Source organism: Coenobita brevimanus, chromosome 65 (assembly GCF_032717465.1).
Source record: "Coenobita brevimanus isolate Jiangsu-jjx chromosome 65, ASM3271746v2, whole genome shotgun sequence".
Classification (NCBI taxonomy): Eukaryota; Metazoa; Arthropoda; class Malacostraca; order Decapoda; family Coenobitidae; genus Coenobita; species Coenobita brevimanus.
In genome coordinates this window covers 52,011,871-52,029,823 of record NC_137018.1, presented here as the reverse complement: position 1 = coordinate 52,029,823, position 17,953 = coordinate 52,011,871, and the positions used below count along the sequence as shown (strand labels likewise).

General features: G+C 41.3%; 1 protein-coding gene across 1 annotated transcript; it reads left to right on the top strand.

Moving 5' to 3' along the window:
- The first annotated feature begins 4,845 nt into the window (after positions 1–4,845).
- On the top strand, positions 4,846–17,946 carry LOC145405026 (uncharacterized). The gene is made up of 5 exons (XM_080276526.1): positions 4,846–5,009; positions 14,930–15,018; positions 15,927–15,991; positions 17,512–17,876; positions 17,912–17,946. Exons 3-5 carry the CDS (start codon positions 15,948–15,950, stop codon positions 17,944–17,946), a joined length of 444 nt encoding a protein of 147 aa, XP_080132652.1. The 5' UTR covers positions 4,846–5,009; positions 14,930–15,018; positions 15,927–15,947.
- Positions 17,947–17,953: the final 7 nt, after the last annotated feature.

Below are 17,953 nucleotides of genomic sequence, written 5' to 3'. Positions count from 1 at the left end.
CTCTATTTAATCTGGGAGGAAACCTTTACTGCACGGCTCGTAAATAGCGATATCTTACGTGCTGCGGTGAAGGCTCATTCTGCTGGTACAGGCACGGGTGTACGAGTGGGAGCAAGAAATAAGTGATGCTGGGTAGACACCGGTGACACTGAGCCGGCCCGACGGAACACAAATCGTCCGCGGGAGTGAGAGGAGCGTTGTATATGGAGCCACCCCGTGTTTTAATTAACTCAGCATACTTTTACACAGCGCTGCACTGAAGATTTCAGTCAATACAACGGAGGAGGAAGTTTGGGCAGTCCAGGGGTGGAATAAACAGATACGGCAAATATGGCCAAAGTAGTTTTTAGATGAGTTGTTGCTCAAAGATTTTATATATTTTATGGTCAAATGCATTCTGGCTTTTAATCTGGGTCTTTTACCAGTGAGGTCAGAATTTCGATCCTCAAATAATTATCCTAGTACATACATGTAAAAGTACACCTCTACAACATTCGCAACACTTTGGAAATCTTCGTAATACCTCTAGATTTCTTGTTACGAAAAAAAAAAAAAAAAGTTAACGAGGGGAAAAACTCATGAATTTAGAGTTGAAAATAAATCCAAAAGGGAAGAATTTCCCACCTTCTGGTTGCGGAGGGGTGGATCATCCAAGATTTTATGGCGAAAGTGGGGAGTGACCAGGAAAAGCTTGGGAATCTCTGCCCTAAAGGTTTAAATATTACAGTAGGCTTACACACAAGGGTACATGCTGGAGTATGTAACTATACATGCTTACCCTAACCTCTGGATTTAGTACAACTCAGGTTCCCGTATCCGGTCAGTGCGAGTATGTGGAAGGGGAGGGGATGAAAGAACGGAGGGGAAAACTATGTTGTATGAAGGGTGTGAAAAAGGGTGTGGGGATGACCATTTCCACTGGGGGCTTGTACTGAAAAGTGAATGAATAAAAATAAGTAAATCCTTTTCCGTTCCATATTTCTTGTTGTGAAATATGTGCTCTGCAACTCTCTATGAGGGCAAGTTCAGTACGATGACGTAGTGTGTGTGTGTGTGTGTGTGTGTGTGATGCATGGGTACTGGGCGTTCTACATGTACTGGCTTTTTTTTTTACTCTTACTACCTCTAATTTTACTTTACTTCAGCAAGACTTCCAACGGATAGGTTCAATACAGCCTTCAGTCACCCCTTCACTAATACTGGTCCTTCCTAAGCTGAAATAATATCGTGTGGAGTTAACAAGAGTAAAATATGACTTCCTCTTCCCCTACATAGCATACGTTATGAATGTGTTCTTTTACGCCGTCTCCTAAACTTTGTCCGACCCTATAGCTGCTTTGTTTGGAATATTTAGTCGTGGCTGAGTGAAATTTGAAGAGCCTTTTGTTATATGGAAGGAATGAGTTCCTTGGTCATTATTGTCAGTTGATTTTCACCTGATGGAACTGGTGATATCTCTACGGTATATCTGCGAGTAGATCTAGTGACATTTCTAATGTACATCTGCGAGTAGATTTAGTGACATCTCTACTGTATGAGAGTATATTTGGTGACACCTCTACTGTATAGTATATATGCGAGTTGATTTGGTGACCTCTACTGGATATATGCGAGTAGATTTGGTGACTACTGTATATATCTGAGTAGATTTGGTCACACCTCTACTGTATATGAGTAGATTTGATGACATCTATTGTATAAATGCGAGTAGATTTGGTGACATCTGTATATATGCGAGTAGATTTGGTGACATCTGTATATATGCGAGTAGATTTGGTGACATCTGTATATATGCGAGTAGATCTGGTGACATCTGTATACAGTATATGCGAGTAGATCTGGTGACATCTGTTGTACGGTATATATGCGAGTAGATTTGGTGACATCTAATGTATAAATGCGAATAGATTTGGTGACATCTGTATATATGCGAGTGGATATGGTGACATCTGTTGTATATATGCGAGTAGATTAGGTGACATCTGTTGTATATATGCGAGTAGATCTGGTGACGTCTACGGTATATATGTTGATTGAGTGACATCTCTACTGTAAATTTATACGAGTAGATTCTGACTGCTGGTAAATGCGATGGAAGGTGAGAAGCGGCGAAAGGATATAACATTATTAATAGCTACCACAGACGACTATCACTACTGCTATGGTCTGTGCTTTCATCCTGGGCCCGTCACACACTTTAAATGCAAACTCGTGGCTGCAAAAATTCGACTTGGTTATGGGGTAGGAATGAGTCTGGTTACTACGGTTCATTTCATTTTAACTAGGCGAGGGATTTTCTTCTTTTTGTCATTTATTTCCCGTACCTCAATGGCTGGAAAATACAATACTAAGGCTCATCATCCTTTCCACGGAATTTCCTCGTGACTAGCACCATATGCGAACGTTATCTTGCTACACTTCAAAACAAGATGGAGAGATGGCAATTTTGCGCCTAAAGGGAACAGAGGATAAGTGGAAACGTTGAGTGAGGGAGAGAGGTTAGAGCTTGAATTCTTTACATTTCTCACGTTTCAGGCTACAAAGAACCCAAAACGTTATAGAAAATAAAGGATTCAGTTTTACCCAGCCCCTCTCCAACCCACCATTTACACTTGTCGCAATGGATCATCAACGAAGAGTGGATTGCGACCCTCCCATCAGACTACACTCGTCCATCAATAAAAGGGTGACTGATCTTTGTCACCATCGAGTAAACGCGCCATGCCAATATTTACGAATCTGCAATTACCATATAAACATCCCTTTGGCCATGTCTAACTCCAATTCAACACGCGATCATTATTAATTCTCGTATATAGTATCAGTTTACACATTTAATCCGGCTACTTTTTTTATTCTTGGCACTTCAGGTGATTTTCTTAAACTTCGGGGACTACTTGTCATGAAAGGAATTAATGAAGGCTACATCTAACCCCTCCAGATCCAAAAGTCTTCCGTATGCTTAATAAAATCGTCTGGATGTAGCACGAATACTCAAGAAGTCAAGGGGGGGGGGAGCTAATTTTGGAGAAGCAGCTAAGTTTGTGGCGTTATGTAAATGCTTACCTGCTTTTGAAACCTGGTACCGTATGTGTTCTTTGTGAGCTGCATGAGCTGGTATGAAGTGCCGTTTGTAAGCTGGTATAGGCACGTGTCCTTTCTTCAGCTGGTGTGAGGTGTCTTCTGTGAGGTGATATAGACGTGTATCCTTCTTGACCTGGTGTGATACGTGTACCCTTCTTGAACTGGTATGGGACATGTATTCTTCTTGAACTGGTATGAGATGCCTTTTGTGACCTGGTTTAAATGTGTATCCTCTCCAGCTGGTGTGGGGTGTCTTCTGTGAGCTGGTATTGATCCGCGTCTTTGCTTGAGTCGTTTGTGAGCTGGTATAAATGCGTTCCTTTTCTTAAGCAGGTATGAATGGTATTGTCCTTCTCTGGGCTGGTGTGACAAGTTGAAAGTCCGTGTGTGTTTTGATCCCCTTTCCTTCTTCAACTCCCCATATCAGTTCTGAGAAAATTATTTATTATTAGAGAATGCAATATGACGAAGTTTGTATTCATCATCATCACTCTTTCCTACTAACACATAGGGTGAGAGAGAGACAAAAATTGGGGCACTGGCATCCATATTGTGTAGTTCCCCACCCCACCGTGCCTCATGGTTCGTTTTCTTTTCTGAAGTTCAATATGGTAATAGGAAGAGGAGCTAAAGAAGACTGACCAAAATTGTTTCTCGCAAAGCACAAAAGGGACATGACAACAAAAGATGGTGATTAGTCTTGCCACACACCTCCAGTAGTTAACAGTTATATATGTAAACTTAATATTTACACGACGTATATAGAGTATACAACAAAAGGGGACAATTACCCCTTTCGGACAACCACGAATTAAGAATTTTCCTTTTGACAGTTTACAGGTCACTGTTTTTGCATTTTGAAGGTTGGGTTTGAATGCGATGAGATTGTCGGGGGGTTTGGAGGACGCAGCCCCCAGTAAGGATGCTTCTCTTTTCTGCTTGTTTTAATTCGGCTTATTTTTACAATTTCTTTCGGAAATTTAAGCTCACTCATCCAAAACCCCCGATTCCCCGCCAGTCCCCTGTTACCGTTAGAGAAAAGGTGACTTGGAAACGGTTGATTTGCCACGGGTTTGAAGGTTAAATTCATTAAAAAGAAATCGTGACTGAAACATCAGACGATTTTATTAAGCTCAGAAAGGCCATAATTGCCTAAGTTAATACTGCCACCAGTTACTCATGATCGAGAGTAGTCTAGTATACTGTTAGGTAAATTATCCAACACTCTGTACCTTCTACAACAATAAATATTTCAGTTACATTCAATTCCAGCTGGCGTACTCATGAAAAAACGTTTTGGTCCATGTTTCCTTAGACCTACGGATTTATTAATTGATCGAACCACTTTTTTTCGATAAACATATGTTCTCGCTACACCCAAAGTATTTTATCCTGCTAATTTATGGGACAGATAGCCTCGTAGTGCTGGAGATAAAGAAATGATTAGAGAGTTTATAGCAACGTCATCAACACGCGCAGATGCACCCTCACATAATGTGCAGAAACGTTCGAGGCGAAATTCTGGCGGTTGGATACATGATGCCAACACTCGCTCTTAAGAGTGTATACCAGGCATTTTTTCGGTCACACCGTCAACTCAAATCACTATGGCAATAATAAATATATTATCTTTTCACTTAATGAGTACCTAAAATATGTTATGGGCTTTTCAGCATCCATTTCTGCGTGAGAATAAAAAATTGGAAAAATGTGAGCCGGACACCTCCACTCCCTGTCCACCCCGAGTATGTACGCGCCAGGCTGGTGTGCACATTTTAACTGTTCCTAGTTTTGCCCTTAATCATGGGTATAAACAAGTGATATTGGACAATAAAAGACTCGAGAAACTTGTGAAACTGTGGAGTTGTGGAAACTCAAGTGCTGCTATTCTGACAAACATCAACAAGTGTAAGTTGATCAGTGAGGTTGTGTATTACTGTAAATATGTTATCGTGTCTTGTAAATAAGTTTAGAAACAGTTTAACATTAACTAAGGCCAATTTTGCCAAAATAATTCATACACTTAACCCCCCGACCCCCACCCCCTTTACTTCGCCACCCTCTTGCCATACAATGATACTCGTATTACAGTGCTAAAATGTCACCCATCATCTCCTAGTGTAAATATTCTTCCCAAGAGAATTAGAACAAGCACCTATTTCTTACCTTTGTGTCATATTTACCATCCCAACTCTCAAGTGCTAAACGCGTGGGATATCGACCGCTGGCAACTCCGAGGTAGGTAGGGGTGGACGGTTGGGTGCAAGGGAAGCATATGGAGGCTTCACCGCATCTCGTTCGAATCCTGTGTTACCATACTTGCTCACAGTCTCCCTTTTTCGTCGAATGAAGTGTATCGATGTGTATATACCCGGTCTTATCACCCACCCTACTGGTCATGCGAATCCTCTCCCATCCACAACACAGTCTCTTCTGCAAGCAGACTCGCACCCGCCAAGCTTACGTCACACCCGCGGCCAGAAACGTATACCACGTATGATGTAATTTAGGCCGATACGTTTCGGTATTATATTCTGCAGCGACGGGCATGACTCACGTTTTGATCTGTAGCTACTTATGTATTTTATTGTTCATTTTATTATTGCTATCCTGACGATTTTATTAAGCTCTGGAGACTGGAAAATCCTCTAAAAACACATCACCGTCCTACAAGGGTTTCCCGTTTTTTCAATATGGTTATGGGTTTCTGTGCGAGTGTGGGCATGTATTTCCTTCTAATCAAGAGTCCCATGGGCGCAAGGGTGTGGTAGGGTGGGTGAGGGGAGGGCCATACCTCACCCTTTCCCCTTCTAATAAATAAGCTGAAGGCAATCTTTTAGTTATTTATTATTCATTACACTATTAGTGACATTTTACTATTTACCGTTATACATTTTCCCCCTAAAGACTATACAATACTCAATCTGCTGTACCTCACGAATAAGGGCAGTCAAAATTCACCCCCCCCCCCAACCAAACTCCTGGCTGCGCCCATGGAGTCCTCGTCAGGTCAGTATTTTTCAGCTGTTAAGTCCATGTATATTACATACAAACAGCATACAAAGTTGATTTGCTTGTTTCCCCCATTATACTGCAACATGGTTTTTATTTTTTTTTTTTTTTTTTTTTTTTTTTTTTTTAAGGCGCACGGCGGACAAATGCCTCTTGGTTATGATGTGCAACTAACCCCTTCACTACGATGACCAATTTCTTACGGTCTCCACACTATGCTGGAGACCATACCGGTACTGTATTTGCTAAGTTTCTTCCGAACATTTCAGTTTAGTGCCAGTTCTTCATTTCTTTACCAGGGCAAACTTCGTATACCTGTTCCTTAGGCCAATACCTCCACTCCTTCTCCTTTCGACTTAGGCCATTTAAAGGGTTTTATGGAGACAAAACCATACAGGCATAAATTTTAGGATCCTGTACTCTTTTAAGTTCAATATCATCATGGCAAATTGGCAGTGTACCTGTGTGGAGATAATCCTGCATGTTGGCACCTTTCTTCCTATCTCCAGACGATAAATTTTTAAGCGCATTAATATTCTGCCCATCTCCAGACGATACGATTTATGAGGTCGGGGGGAATTTTGGAAAAGGCGTGGTTGGATCTCTTCGTTTACCCGTGCACTGAAAGACATCCTGAGTTGAGCACTAACCAGTCCAGAATATATATGCAGTTAGCGGGTTGAATTTCGCCTCTTACGTAACGGCATTAATACTCCGCGCAGAGCTGCCAAATCCTATGGCGTTTGGAAGAATGCACAGATAAATATATAAAAATAAATAAATAAAAAACTATAGCCAGACCATCGAAATCTGGAGCTGGTCGTACAGTTGCCTAGTTTAACCTCTTGAATCCTGTGACGGGGAGAGAGAGAGAGCAGGGAGGGGGGTTAGTGGGAGACTGCTTGGATATAACCTGTGAGAGAGAGGGGGGAGGGGGGATAGTGGGAGATTGCTTGGATATAACCTGTGTGTGTTGTTACATAGCCTATGATTTCATCATCCTTTGTATAATTCTAACGTACAGTATGCTGCATGTTTGATCACGATTCGCCTCGTGGCTTCCATAGTGATCAAGCTTCCGTGTTCTACCTCACTCCCCCCTTCTCCTCCCTTATGGTAGAGTAAGTCGTTCTTTCTGTTGTTCAGAGCAGGAGTGTCAACTCTTTGTCCCCTATGGCTTCATTTGCGCGCCCTTCTTACAAGTTGTATCAAGCTCTGCCGGCCCCTATATAATGAGCTCAGTCTCTGCATTAATTGCCACTTAGATCTACTCCTCATTTTGTTCACAGCTCTGTCCTCCCCTGTACAGTTATTATTATTTTTGTGAGTGCTCAGGAAGTCTCCAACCATCTAGCTGCTGTGTAATTTGAGTATAAGTGTTATTACATTTTTCTTCTTGTACTGTATAGCATAAGGTGTTAATTCGTGGGCCTGGTAAGGTTTTTGTGATTCATGTGGAGTTTTTGATGTCGGCCATTATTAATATTTTGTATCTGTAATAATATATTTTGCATTAACTGAGCATTATCCGGTTTTCTCATTTTATCAGGGCTGACTTAGATAAATTTACTCTTGCTAATTTCGTGTTAATAGAGGCTATTGCAGTTAACCATATATTTAACCTGCTTTTGCCATTATAATTATCCTTATGAGTCCTGAATGTTTAGTTGTTAGTTTGAGCATTAAACTTTAAATCGTAGTTTTACCTCTTTTGTTTTGAACCTGGAACTTTGCGGGACAGTAGTGATTTTAGTATTCTCACTTGAAGTGTTCATTCTCTCTCTGTTCCGTAACAGTGTGTGTGTGTGTGTGTGATAGAGAGAGAGAGAGAGAGGCTACATATACCTGTGTGTGTGTTAACCCGAACCCTTGAACTGGAAGATGCGTTTTTCCGGTTTCTTGCTATCATCAGAAAACGACTGTTGCACGAAAACTACGAAATACACACACACACACACACACACACACACACACACACACACAAAATCGTTGACCTATGGAAAGCAGTTCACTAGTCGTTAAGTTCTACATGTACAGTATGCTTGCTAATGTTCACTTTTCCCAAAATTTGCTTGCGAGCTTCGCTTTTTTAGAATATGCTTTTGTTTTTCGATATTGGTTATTCTGCTTATCTCTTCGAATACTGTTTACTTGTCACTTTTTAAATATAATTCTATCTATCTATCTGTCTATTGCCTTAATCTCTAAATGGAAGACCATGAACAAATCCCCTCCATGTACCCGCCCTCCACCCTCCCTCTTTCTAACACCACCCTCGGCCTCTCTCTCCCTCTAATCACCCATACACACTCCTTTCTCCACTCTTCCCTCCACCTCATCCTTGGCCTCCCTTTCCCCCTCTTATCACTCACATACATTCCTTCTGTCTCATTGGAGAAATCTGCTTATTTATATATGTAATGCAGTGTAATGATCTTGTGTTATCGGTAAGTATGGCTTTTCACTTTTACAAAATCCTGTTAATTTCATCGGTGACCAAAATTTTTTCATAATCTTTAAAGCCGTTTCGAAAATTTGATTACATGTACCGGTATTTTTCACTCAAATATTTCCCTATTTACTGGTACATATTTCACTATTTAACATTTTTCACAGTGATACCGGTATGTATTTCGGTTATTCCAAATTTCACTATTTATCAGTATATATATATATTTCAATGTTTTAAATATTCCAATAATTACTGGTATATAAGACACTCATGTTCACATATTTCACTATTTATCGGTGTATATTTCACTGGTTTATGTACTTCACAACTTACCGCTATACCATATAATTCACTGGTTTTCATGTATTTCACTATTACCGATATTTCATTAGTCAAAACAAAAATCACAACTTATCGGTACAAAATAACACTGACTTTCAAATATTTCACTATTAACTGGTATGAACTTCAAGAAAATATTTTGCTATACTTGCTTACCGGTACCGAAGTTTCATCACTGACCGGTGTCACTTTTATTTTTCAAATATCACTCTTTCAAACGTCACTAATGGTATACTTTTTCACTGCTTTCAAACACGTCACTATCGGTATATATTTCAGTTTTCAAACATCACTAGCGGTACCGGTAATCATTTCACTGTTTTCAATCATGTCACTAACGGTATACATTTCACTGCTCTCAGACATGTCACTACCGGTATACTGTATATTTCACACACTCAGCCATGTCACCAGCGGTATATATTTCACAATGTCACTAGCGGTAAATATTTCACTGCTTTCACACGTCACTAACGATGTTTCACTGCATTCAAATGTCGCGAGGCATATATTTCACTGCATTCAAACTTGGCACTTTCAGTATATACCTCACTAATTTTCAAATATTCGTATACACATACAGTATCACTATTTCATATGCTTCACTATTTATCGCGTTACACTTCAATGCTTTTCGAAAACGCCACTACCTTTTCACCTGTACATTCATTCCACTGCACTTCTTCGTGACTCTCATTCGTGTTAATGTTGCACCTTAGCAATGAAGATGGACCGATGTCAATTTTTGGAAGAGGGGATAAAAGGTCAAAAGAATCAATCAATTCTTGCAACTCCGCAATCAAGATGGAGATGGGAATTTTAGACACCTTAAAAATGAGAGAGAAAGAAAGAATGGTTTACTAACTTTCTACCTGTCCCTCTAGGGAGAGAGAGATTGCTAACGTTCTTACAGCCCCTTTAAAAAAGAGAGATCAGTCACTAACCTACCCGCCCTTTAACATACAGCGGCCCCACCCCGCACCAAGCGACTGAGCCTCGTCACCTCGTCCTTGCCCGTCCCGTCCCCACTATCCCTCAACCGCCATATTATTGCACAGTGTTAGTCTACTGTCTGACTCAGCTCTCTCTCTCTCTCTCTCTCTCTCTCTCTCTCTCAAGTAGTCTAACTCTATACGGTATTAGATCTCCCCTACACTGAGTTAACCTGACAATTTATCTTATCTCTTAATCTCCTGACGAGTTTATTCACCTCAGGCTGAATTGGCGATCATGAAGGGTTAGTTGCAGCCTCCATTAACCCTCTCACTAAATTAACTTTGCTAAGATCGTCCGCAAAAATAAAACCACAAAAAGTCATCTCACTCAAACGGTTAAAAACGATTCTGGCGGTTCAGTTGAAAATCATACGTTATTCACTCAGGAAAATTCTAGGGCTGATCAGACTGACAGACACAGTTCGTTTTCCCCGTGCCCTTCTTCGCCTGGCATATTTAAAATCGGGGATCTGGGCTTGGATTGCGCCTCAAGTATCGTAAGGGAATACCAACGGGGTAATATGACTGCCTTAATGACTCGGCAGTCGATTGCATTATTATTATTATTATTATTTCAAAGTTATGCCTTCTTTGCCTAAGTACAATACCCCAACACAAGAAGCCACTCTCCTCTCTTGCTATTAGCGCCGTGAATGACTCAAATGACAAAATTATACCTACAATTTAAAAAGCTATTTGTTTGGGAGGGATCAAGTCGGCCTGAAACTGCTGCATCTGTATTCATTCTATACTGCAAAACCAGACGTTCTCCCCAGACGGTGATACCCTGAAGGTTGGCTAAATATTAATGGAGAAGACCTTGCCGCGTGCATGGCCTGCAAGGTCAATGCATCATTCAGATTATTAAAGGTCGCTAACTTACCTCTGTTTGCCGTGCCCCTCGGTACCGCTACCGTGACAGTTTCGCCCACCAACAAAACACACGAGGTGACTGACGCCGATGCCCTCCTAAAGACTTCAACCTGACGCTTTCGGGTCGGCAACTTCACTGTTACAAGGACCTACTTTCGACTCCTGTCAGTTCGCTAAGTTACGTCTCAGTCACTCCACTATTGCACACCGAATCACTTGTTCTGCACAATAAACAACATAGCCTACCCACACATGGGGGAAAGGCCCTCTGGTCTGTTCTATCTTGTACCCTTTGTTTGCACTAACACACTGACCCTCACATGCTAACTGGCTAGCATCCGCAGTGGCACACAGCCTCGCACGCACCACCGGCCCGGCGCGGCTTACTGCCTCGCACCCACGTGACCCACCCACTCACCGCCAGCCACTGCTACTCAGATTCACGTAGCGCTAACTTGCTTTCTGTACGTGCTACAATGTCCTAAATAAATAAATAACCAGAATCCAAGTAGTTTCACTCGGAAAAGACTGACGGAAAGAATACTGTCCACCTTAACGCGGAATAAATTTGTAATTTCTCATTACTTGCTAAAGTTCTAAATACTGTAAATAAATAAATGAATATGATCCAGACCAGAAGGTTTGACTTAGAAAAGAAGTGACGGAAAGAAAACTAAGTCTAATATATATGCATGAACTTGGCATGGAAATGCTCTCAATCTTGACTGTTGAGCTGTAACAACAGGTTGACACTAGAATACGATGCTAGTCACAAAGAAGTGCTCTGGAAAGGATGTAGAGTTGTAGTATTGTCTTGTTTTGCCAGAGCCACGGGAAACAGGCCGCTAAAGTAAAATCGCCTAGTTAAAATGAATTACTTCTAGTTTACCTTATTCCCTCACGTGCAGTTGATAGGCAGTAATCTGAAACCTTCCTCCGCCCAAAATGGAGAGAGAGAGAGAGAGGGATTCCCACACCTGCCATTTACTCACGCACCTGTGACGAGTCGCGCTCGCGCTGCTGCGCATCCTCCCTCAGGAGTTTCATTATATCAAAGGGCGGGTAAATTTGACTGATTTAAATTATATGAAAGTGGCCTATATTTAAAAACATGGATCTCTCTCTTACTAGCCAACAGCACTTCTTATCTTAGCTAACTCTCTCTCTCTCTCTCTCTCTCTCTCTCTCTCTCAAACTAACTTGAAAAAAAAATGAGACAGACAAACAGAATTAACATGTAAAAAAGGAGAAACTGCTGTGGCTGTGCTACGTCCTTTCTTACAGCACTTCTTCGTTTCTAGCACCATACGCTAGTGTTAACCTATCGCTATAACTCAGCATCCAACAGTCAACAGGACAGCAACCCTACCTGTTGTGTGATGCGAAGGACAAAACGTATGTATTCGAAACGTAGGATGTTTTTATGTCATACGTATATGGATATCAGGCCTGTGTGACACGTATCCAGATTTCAGGCTTAAACGTATCAGGCATATACTGTACGTTTCAAGTTTGATAAAACGTTTTGCGAACGTTCTTAAAGCGAATTGTTGGGGGAATTCCTAACAGTGTGTCTGCTGTGTTACGCTGCATGTGACAAGTCTGCGTAACTTTGAGTAATTTTCTCTGACGGTAGGAAGAGTGATACTGAAAACGAGCAGCCCTACGGAAGTGACTATTGAACTGTTTGTAGCCCTTATCCCGTTCACTACAGAAGCAAAGCCGTAGCAGCAGCACATAAGACGCCACCGTAGGCATGCGCAAGAATACTGTATAATAACGGGACAGAATCAGATGTAAACCGGTAAGAGGTGTTTGTAAGCTTCCTAAACGCATGAGAATACCGCACAAGGGCTCTGCAACATGAAGCAACACATAACCAAACACACTGCAGAAGAGAGGACATTGTATTGGAGGTACCTGCACCCGTCATAGTAGTTAAAAATGGTGGTGGTAGGAGAAGGTCGGCAGCAGCAGTAGAAGTAGTTGTAGCAGTAGTAGTAGTAATGGTAGTGGTAGTAGTCGTCCTCTCATTGCTGTTGTTCTCGCTGCTAACAAAATAATAATAATATTATTATTATTATTATTGTTGCTGTTGTTGTTGCTGCTGCTATTATTATTATAACAATAATAATAATAAACCACCATAACATTTAACCAAGATGTCTGCTGCCATAATAATAAGTATACTCAATGTACAGCACATCGTGTTTTTATTTTCTTTATCTTACAGAAGAAATATATTCATTTTAGGGCGCGTAGTTGTTTTAATAGTCTTTATCTTACAGGATACACCACGTAAGACAGGATGACGTCATGAAATATTACGCGTCTCCTCATTCCTTCACTACCATGACCATTTTCTTTATTCTTCACAACAAATACGTATTTTCTTTATTCCTCACTACCATGACGTATTTTCTGTATTACCTACCATGCCGTATGTTCTTTATTCACTACAATGATGTATTTTCTTTATTCTTCAGTACCATGATGTATTTTTTTTACTATCATGACGTATTTTCATAATTCACTACCATGACGTATTTATTCACTTCCATGACGTATTTCTTTATTCACTTCTATGACCTATTTTCTTTATTCTTCACTACCATGAGGTATTTTCTTTATCTTTGCTACCATGACGTATTTTCTTTATTCTTGACTACCATGACGTATTTACTTTATTCACTACCATGACGTATTTTCTTTATTCTTCATTACCATGACGTATTTCCTTTATTCACTACCATGACGTATTTACTTTATTCTTCACTACCATGACGTATTTCCTTTATTAACTACCATGACGTATTTTCTTTATTCTTGACTATCATGACGTATTTCCTTTATTCTTCACTACCATGACGTATTTCCTTTATTCTTCACTACCATGACGTATTTACTTTATTCTTCACTACCATGACGTATTTACTTTATTCTTCACTACCATGACGTATTGCCTTTATTCACTACCATGACGTATTTTCTTTATTCTTCACTACCATGATGTATTTTCTTTATTCTTGACTATCATGACGTACAGTATTTACTTTCTTCAGTCATGACTTATTTCCCTTTTTCTTCACTACCATGACCCATTTTCCGTTATTCACTGCCATGACGTATTTTCTTTATTCTTCACTACCATGGTCTATATTATGGGAGTGGAAGTGGGGCATTGTATATACTGCATGTTAGTGGAAGTGGAGCGCTGTATATGGAAGTGGAGCATTATTTGTGGAAGTGGAGCGTCATATATGGAGGTGGATGTAGAGCATTAGCCTATCTGTGGTAGTGGAGTGTTATATACGGAAGAGGAGCGTCATATAGGGAAGTGAAGAGCTATATATGGAAGTGGAGCGTTAATTGCGGAAGTGGAGCGTCATATATGGAAGTGGATGTTGAGCATTACACATCGAAGTGGAAGTGGAGCATTACATATGGAAGTGGAGCGTCATATATGGAAGTGCATGTTGAGCATTATATGTGGAAGTGAAGCAAAAATATGGGAGTGGAGTGTCATATATGGATGTTGAGCATTATATACGGATGTGGAGCAAAAACGTGGAAGTGGAGCGTCATATATGGAAGTGGATGTTGAGCATTATGGAGTGGGAGCAAAAACGTTGAAGTGGAGCGTCATATATGGATGTGGATGTTGAGCATTATATGTGGAAGTGGGACATATACTGTATGTGGAAGTGGAGCGTCATATACGGAGGTGGAGCGTCATATATGGAAATGGATGTTGAGCATTATATGTGGAAGTGAACTGCTATATACAGTATGTTATTGGAAATGGAGCGTTATGTATGGACCAGCCCGTGCATATATCGTCACCAGAATGAAGGAATTAATACGGTGTTACTTATTACAGGAGCAGCAAACCAGAATGAGGGAAATTTGTTACGGTGTTACTTATTACAGGAGCAGCAAACTAGAATGAGGGAATTAATACGGTGTTACGAATTACAGGAGCAGCAAACTAGAATGAGGGAATTAATACGGTGTTACGTATTACAGGAGCAGCAAACTAGAATGAGGGAAATTAATACGGTGTTACTTAATACAGGTGCAGCAAACTAGAATGACGGAATTAATACGGTGTTACTTATTACAGGAGCAGCAAACTAGAATGAGGGAATTAATACGGTGTTACTTATTACAGGAGCAGCAAACTTTACTCGTGGATCAGCTAAACCGCCGAGTGGATCAAGTTACGTGTACCGGAAGTGGTCCTTGGATACCTGGCTACAGGTAAATTTCACACCTTGGTTCCTGGACCGGGATACACAAACTTACAATCATTTCCCTGTCGTAACTTTGGCTGGTTTTCGCAGGACAGAGGAGGGACATGAGAAGAATCCGCACCTTCCCTACTGCGTCCTTCTTGCAAAATCAAAATGGCATGATACTCTTCCTCTCCTAATATTTGTTTATAGACGAAGGCAGAGAAAGACAAGGAAAGAATCTGCATCTTCATTTCTGCGTCCATCTTGTTAAACCAAAATGGCATCATAATCATCCTCTCCTAAGTAAGATCTGTTTATAGACGAAGGAAGTGAAAGACAAAGGAAGAATCTACTGTACACTCCCCTGTCCTTTTTGCGAGAACAAATACCGGTAACAGTTATAACAGATAAACAGTTGCGACAGAGAAATGATCATAACTTTGTATATAATAACTACCGAGTAACATTAAGTGATTCTCTCAGTTTCTTACTCATTATACCCAGTTTGTTTTCACCCGACGGAACTGAGCCACTCTCACAACCTGAATTCCAAGTCGTGGTAGCATGAAATTCCATTAGCCTTATTTATGGAGTGGAAAAGTGTCCTTGATTATTAGTCAAACTGCCCTTCAGCCTCACAACACTTGGCCATCAGGGGTTAGGGATCTTTATGTCGGGTGAAAGCCAACCCAAACTACACAAGTATTACCTCGATAATTAAAGACGATAATAAACATCTAAGCTATTTTCTTCCTATTCTTTCATGGTAATCATCACCACTAATCAGTTTTAATGGAGTGTCGAACAGCAGTCCAGAGTCAGTTTCCACATATTTAGATTCAGAACACGACTCTTTGATCTCACTGGGGACATGAATCAGGGGAGGGAGAGTTTATTAGGTACTGTAAGTTCTCTCCTCCTACTACACCACAGACAGTCCAAAGTCGGCGGGAGATGTCGGGGAAGGACCAAGGCAATGGGTCGCCCGATGCACAAAGGTGAGGTTGTAGTTACAGTGTGGTAAATACTCCTGATGATAATGATTACACCTACTACTACTACCTTACTACTACCACTGCTCCTGCTGATATTTATTCTGCTGCTGCTGATACTACTACTGCTACTACTACTACTACTAATAATAATAATAATAATAATAATAATAATAATAGTGATAATAATGCCACTGCTAATAGTACTGATTGCTGAGTCCACTACTGTTCACCTTAACACTTAAAAGATGCGTCGAGAGCGATCAGAAGTGGGGAATAATAGAAGATGTGATATGCTCAAGATTTAGGTCTAGTTTTGGTTGAGGAATGGAGGAGACTGGAGAGAAGTTTGAGAAGTGGAGGGACGGGATGGAAGGAAAAGGATTGGGAGAAAATACAGTGTACTGACAAAACATGAATGATGGTCAGTAGGCGTGAGGATGGTAATATGTGACCCTGTGCTGTGTGTGGAGATGTGCTGTGGTGCTGTGTGAAGTGGGAGATGGGAGACATGTGCTGGGTGTAAAGAGGGAGTTGGGAGACATGTGCTGTGATGCTGTGTGTGAAGAGGGAGTTGGGAGGCATTTTTCCGGTGTACTACTTGTAACAGATGTGTCCACAAAAGATGCAGACGGTTTGGGCATGGTGAGTAGAGAGATGACTTGGACATGTTGACAGGAGGGGAGATGGTTTGGACATGGTGAGTGGATGGGAGATGGTTTGGACATGGTGAAAGAAGAGAGATGATTTAGACATGATGAGGGGAGAGGAGAGTTTGGACATGCTGAGAGGAGATGGGAGGATCTGAACATGTTAAGGAGAGTCATAGGTGTGAATGTAAAAGGAAGAGTGTCCAAGGGCAGAGCAAGGTGTTGGGTGCGACCTTGAGTGGAGACCTTTGGGTGAGGGAAGTGACTAGGGAAATGGTTCGAGATGCTGACACACACGAACTGCCATCAGATGAAAGGATACGTACCGGTACCATACATGTTAGGCATGAACAATGGTCTTTAAACATAATGAATCTTATAACGATACGTAATCTGTGATGTAGGTGCGATATTTAATGATCTTAAGCACTTTTAACTTTTTTTTAAGGGTAGGTGGTCTCTTCATATATTCACTGCATTTTTCCTACTTAGGTTATAGCTATTAGGTTAGATTTTCTTATGCCTTGTTAGGTAATTTATGTAAAATACACTCTGCAGAAAAGCTCAACAGATAATCTATTAAACGTGGTTTCCCAATCCGCCAATCCGCTACTGTCTGAATACCTATGGTAACACTAAGAGGGGAAAGGAAGGTGACAGGAGTTGTAGGGGAAGCAAGTGGTGAATGGCATCTTGTAAAGTCATCTAACTTATCTTCCTGTCCAAAGATATTACTCTTCTTGCCGTCAAGACTTCAAATTACCCACAAACTACGTGTGACAGATTTTGTTTCCGCTCCCTGTGTTTACAATACGACCCTTACTCTTTTACCATATCATCCACGTTTCCACTTCTGACTTTGCTTTCCTTTCTCAGATCAAACGCCAAAATGAGCAGAAACATGAGGCAATCCGGTACTGGGGGGGCTCCCAGCGCCCCTTACAATGAGCCTATGGAAACGGATCCGGCAGACAGTGCAACAGGGTCAGCTGCGGATGCAACAGGATCGGCTGAGGGAGGGACCAGACCCAGATGGATTGCTGACCACGCAGACCTACTAAGGATGCTCAGGAGAAGGGGGAGGCACCGGATGCTTGACTTCTTTCACCCTTTCCTTGACGACATGGATGACCTGACCCCTGAGGAGAGGAGAGAGTTGGAGGGACAGAGTAACCAGGACCCACAAACGACTATGACGACGATGGGTACTGGCGGTTGGGGTGACCCGCTTACGAGCCGCAGTGAACACTTCCCCGACCCAGTGGCCACAAGACAGAGTCAGTGGCAGCTGCCCGAACTGGTGAACCCTGACTCCTTT

Excerpts from the sequence above, each read along its gene's own strand:
- LOC145405026 (XM_080276526.1), top strand. The coding sequence starts at position 15,948 with ATGTCGGGGAAGGACCAAGGCAATGGGTCGCCCGATGCACAAAG. Across the intron at positions 15,992-17,511 it reads GGGTCGCCCGATGCACAAAG|ATCAAACGCCAAAATGAGCA; the intron begins GTGAGGTTGTAG and ends TTCCTTTCTCAG. Across the intron at positions 17,877-17,911 it reads TGACCCGCTTACGAGCCGCA|AGTCAGTGGCAGCTGCCCGA; the intron begins GTGAACACTTCC and ends GCCACAAGACAG.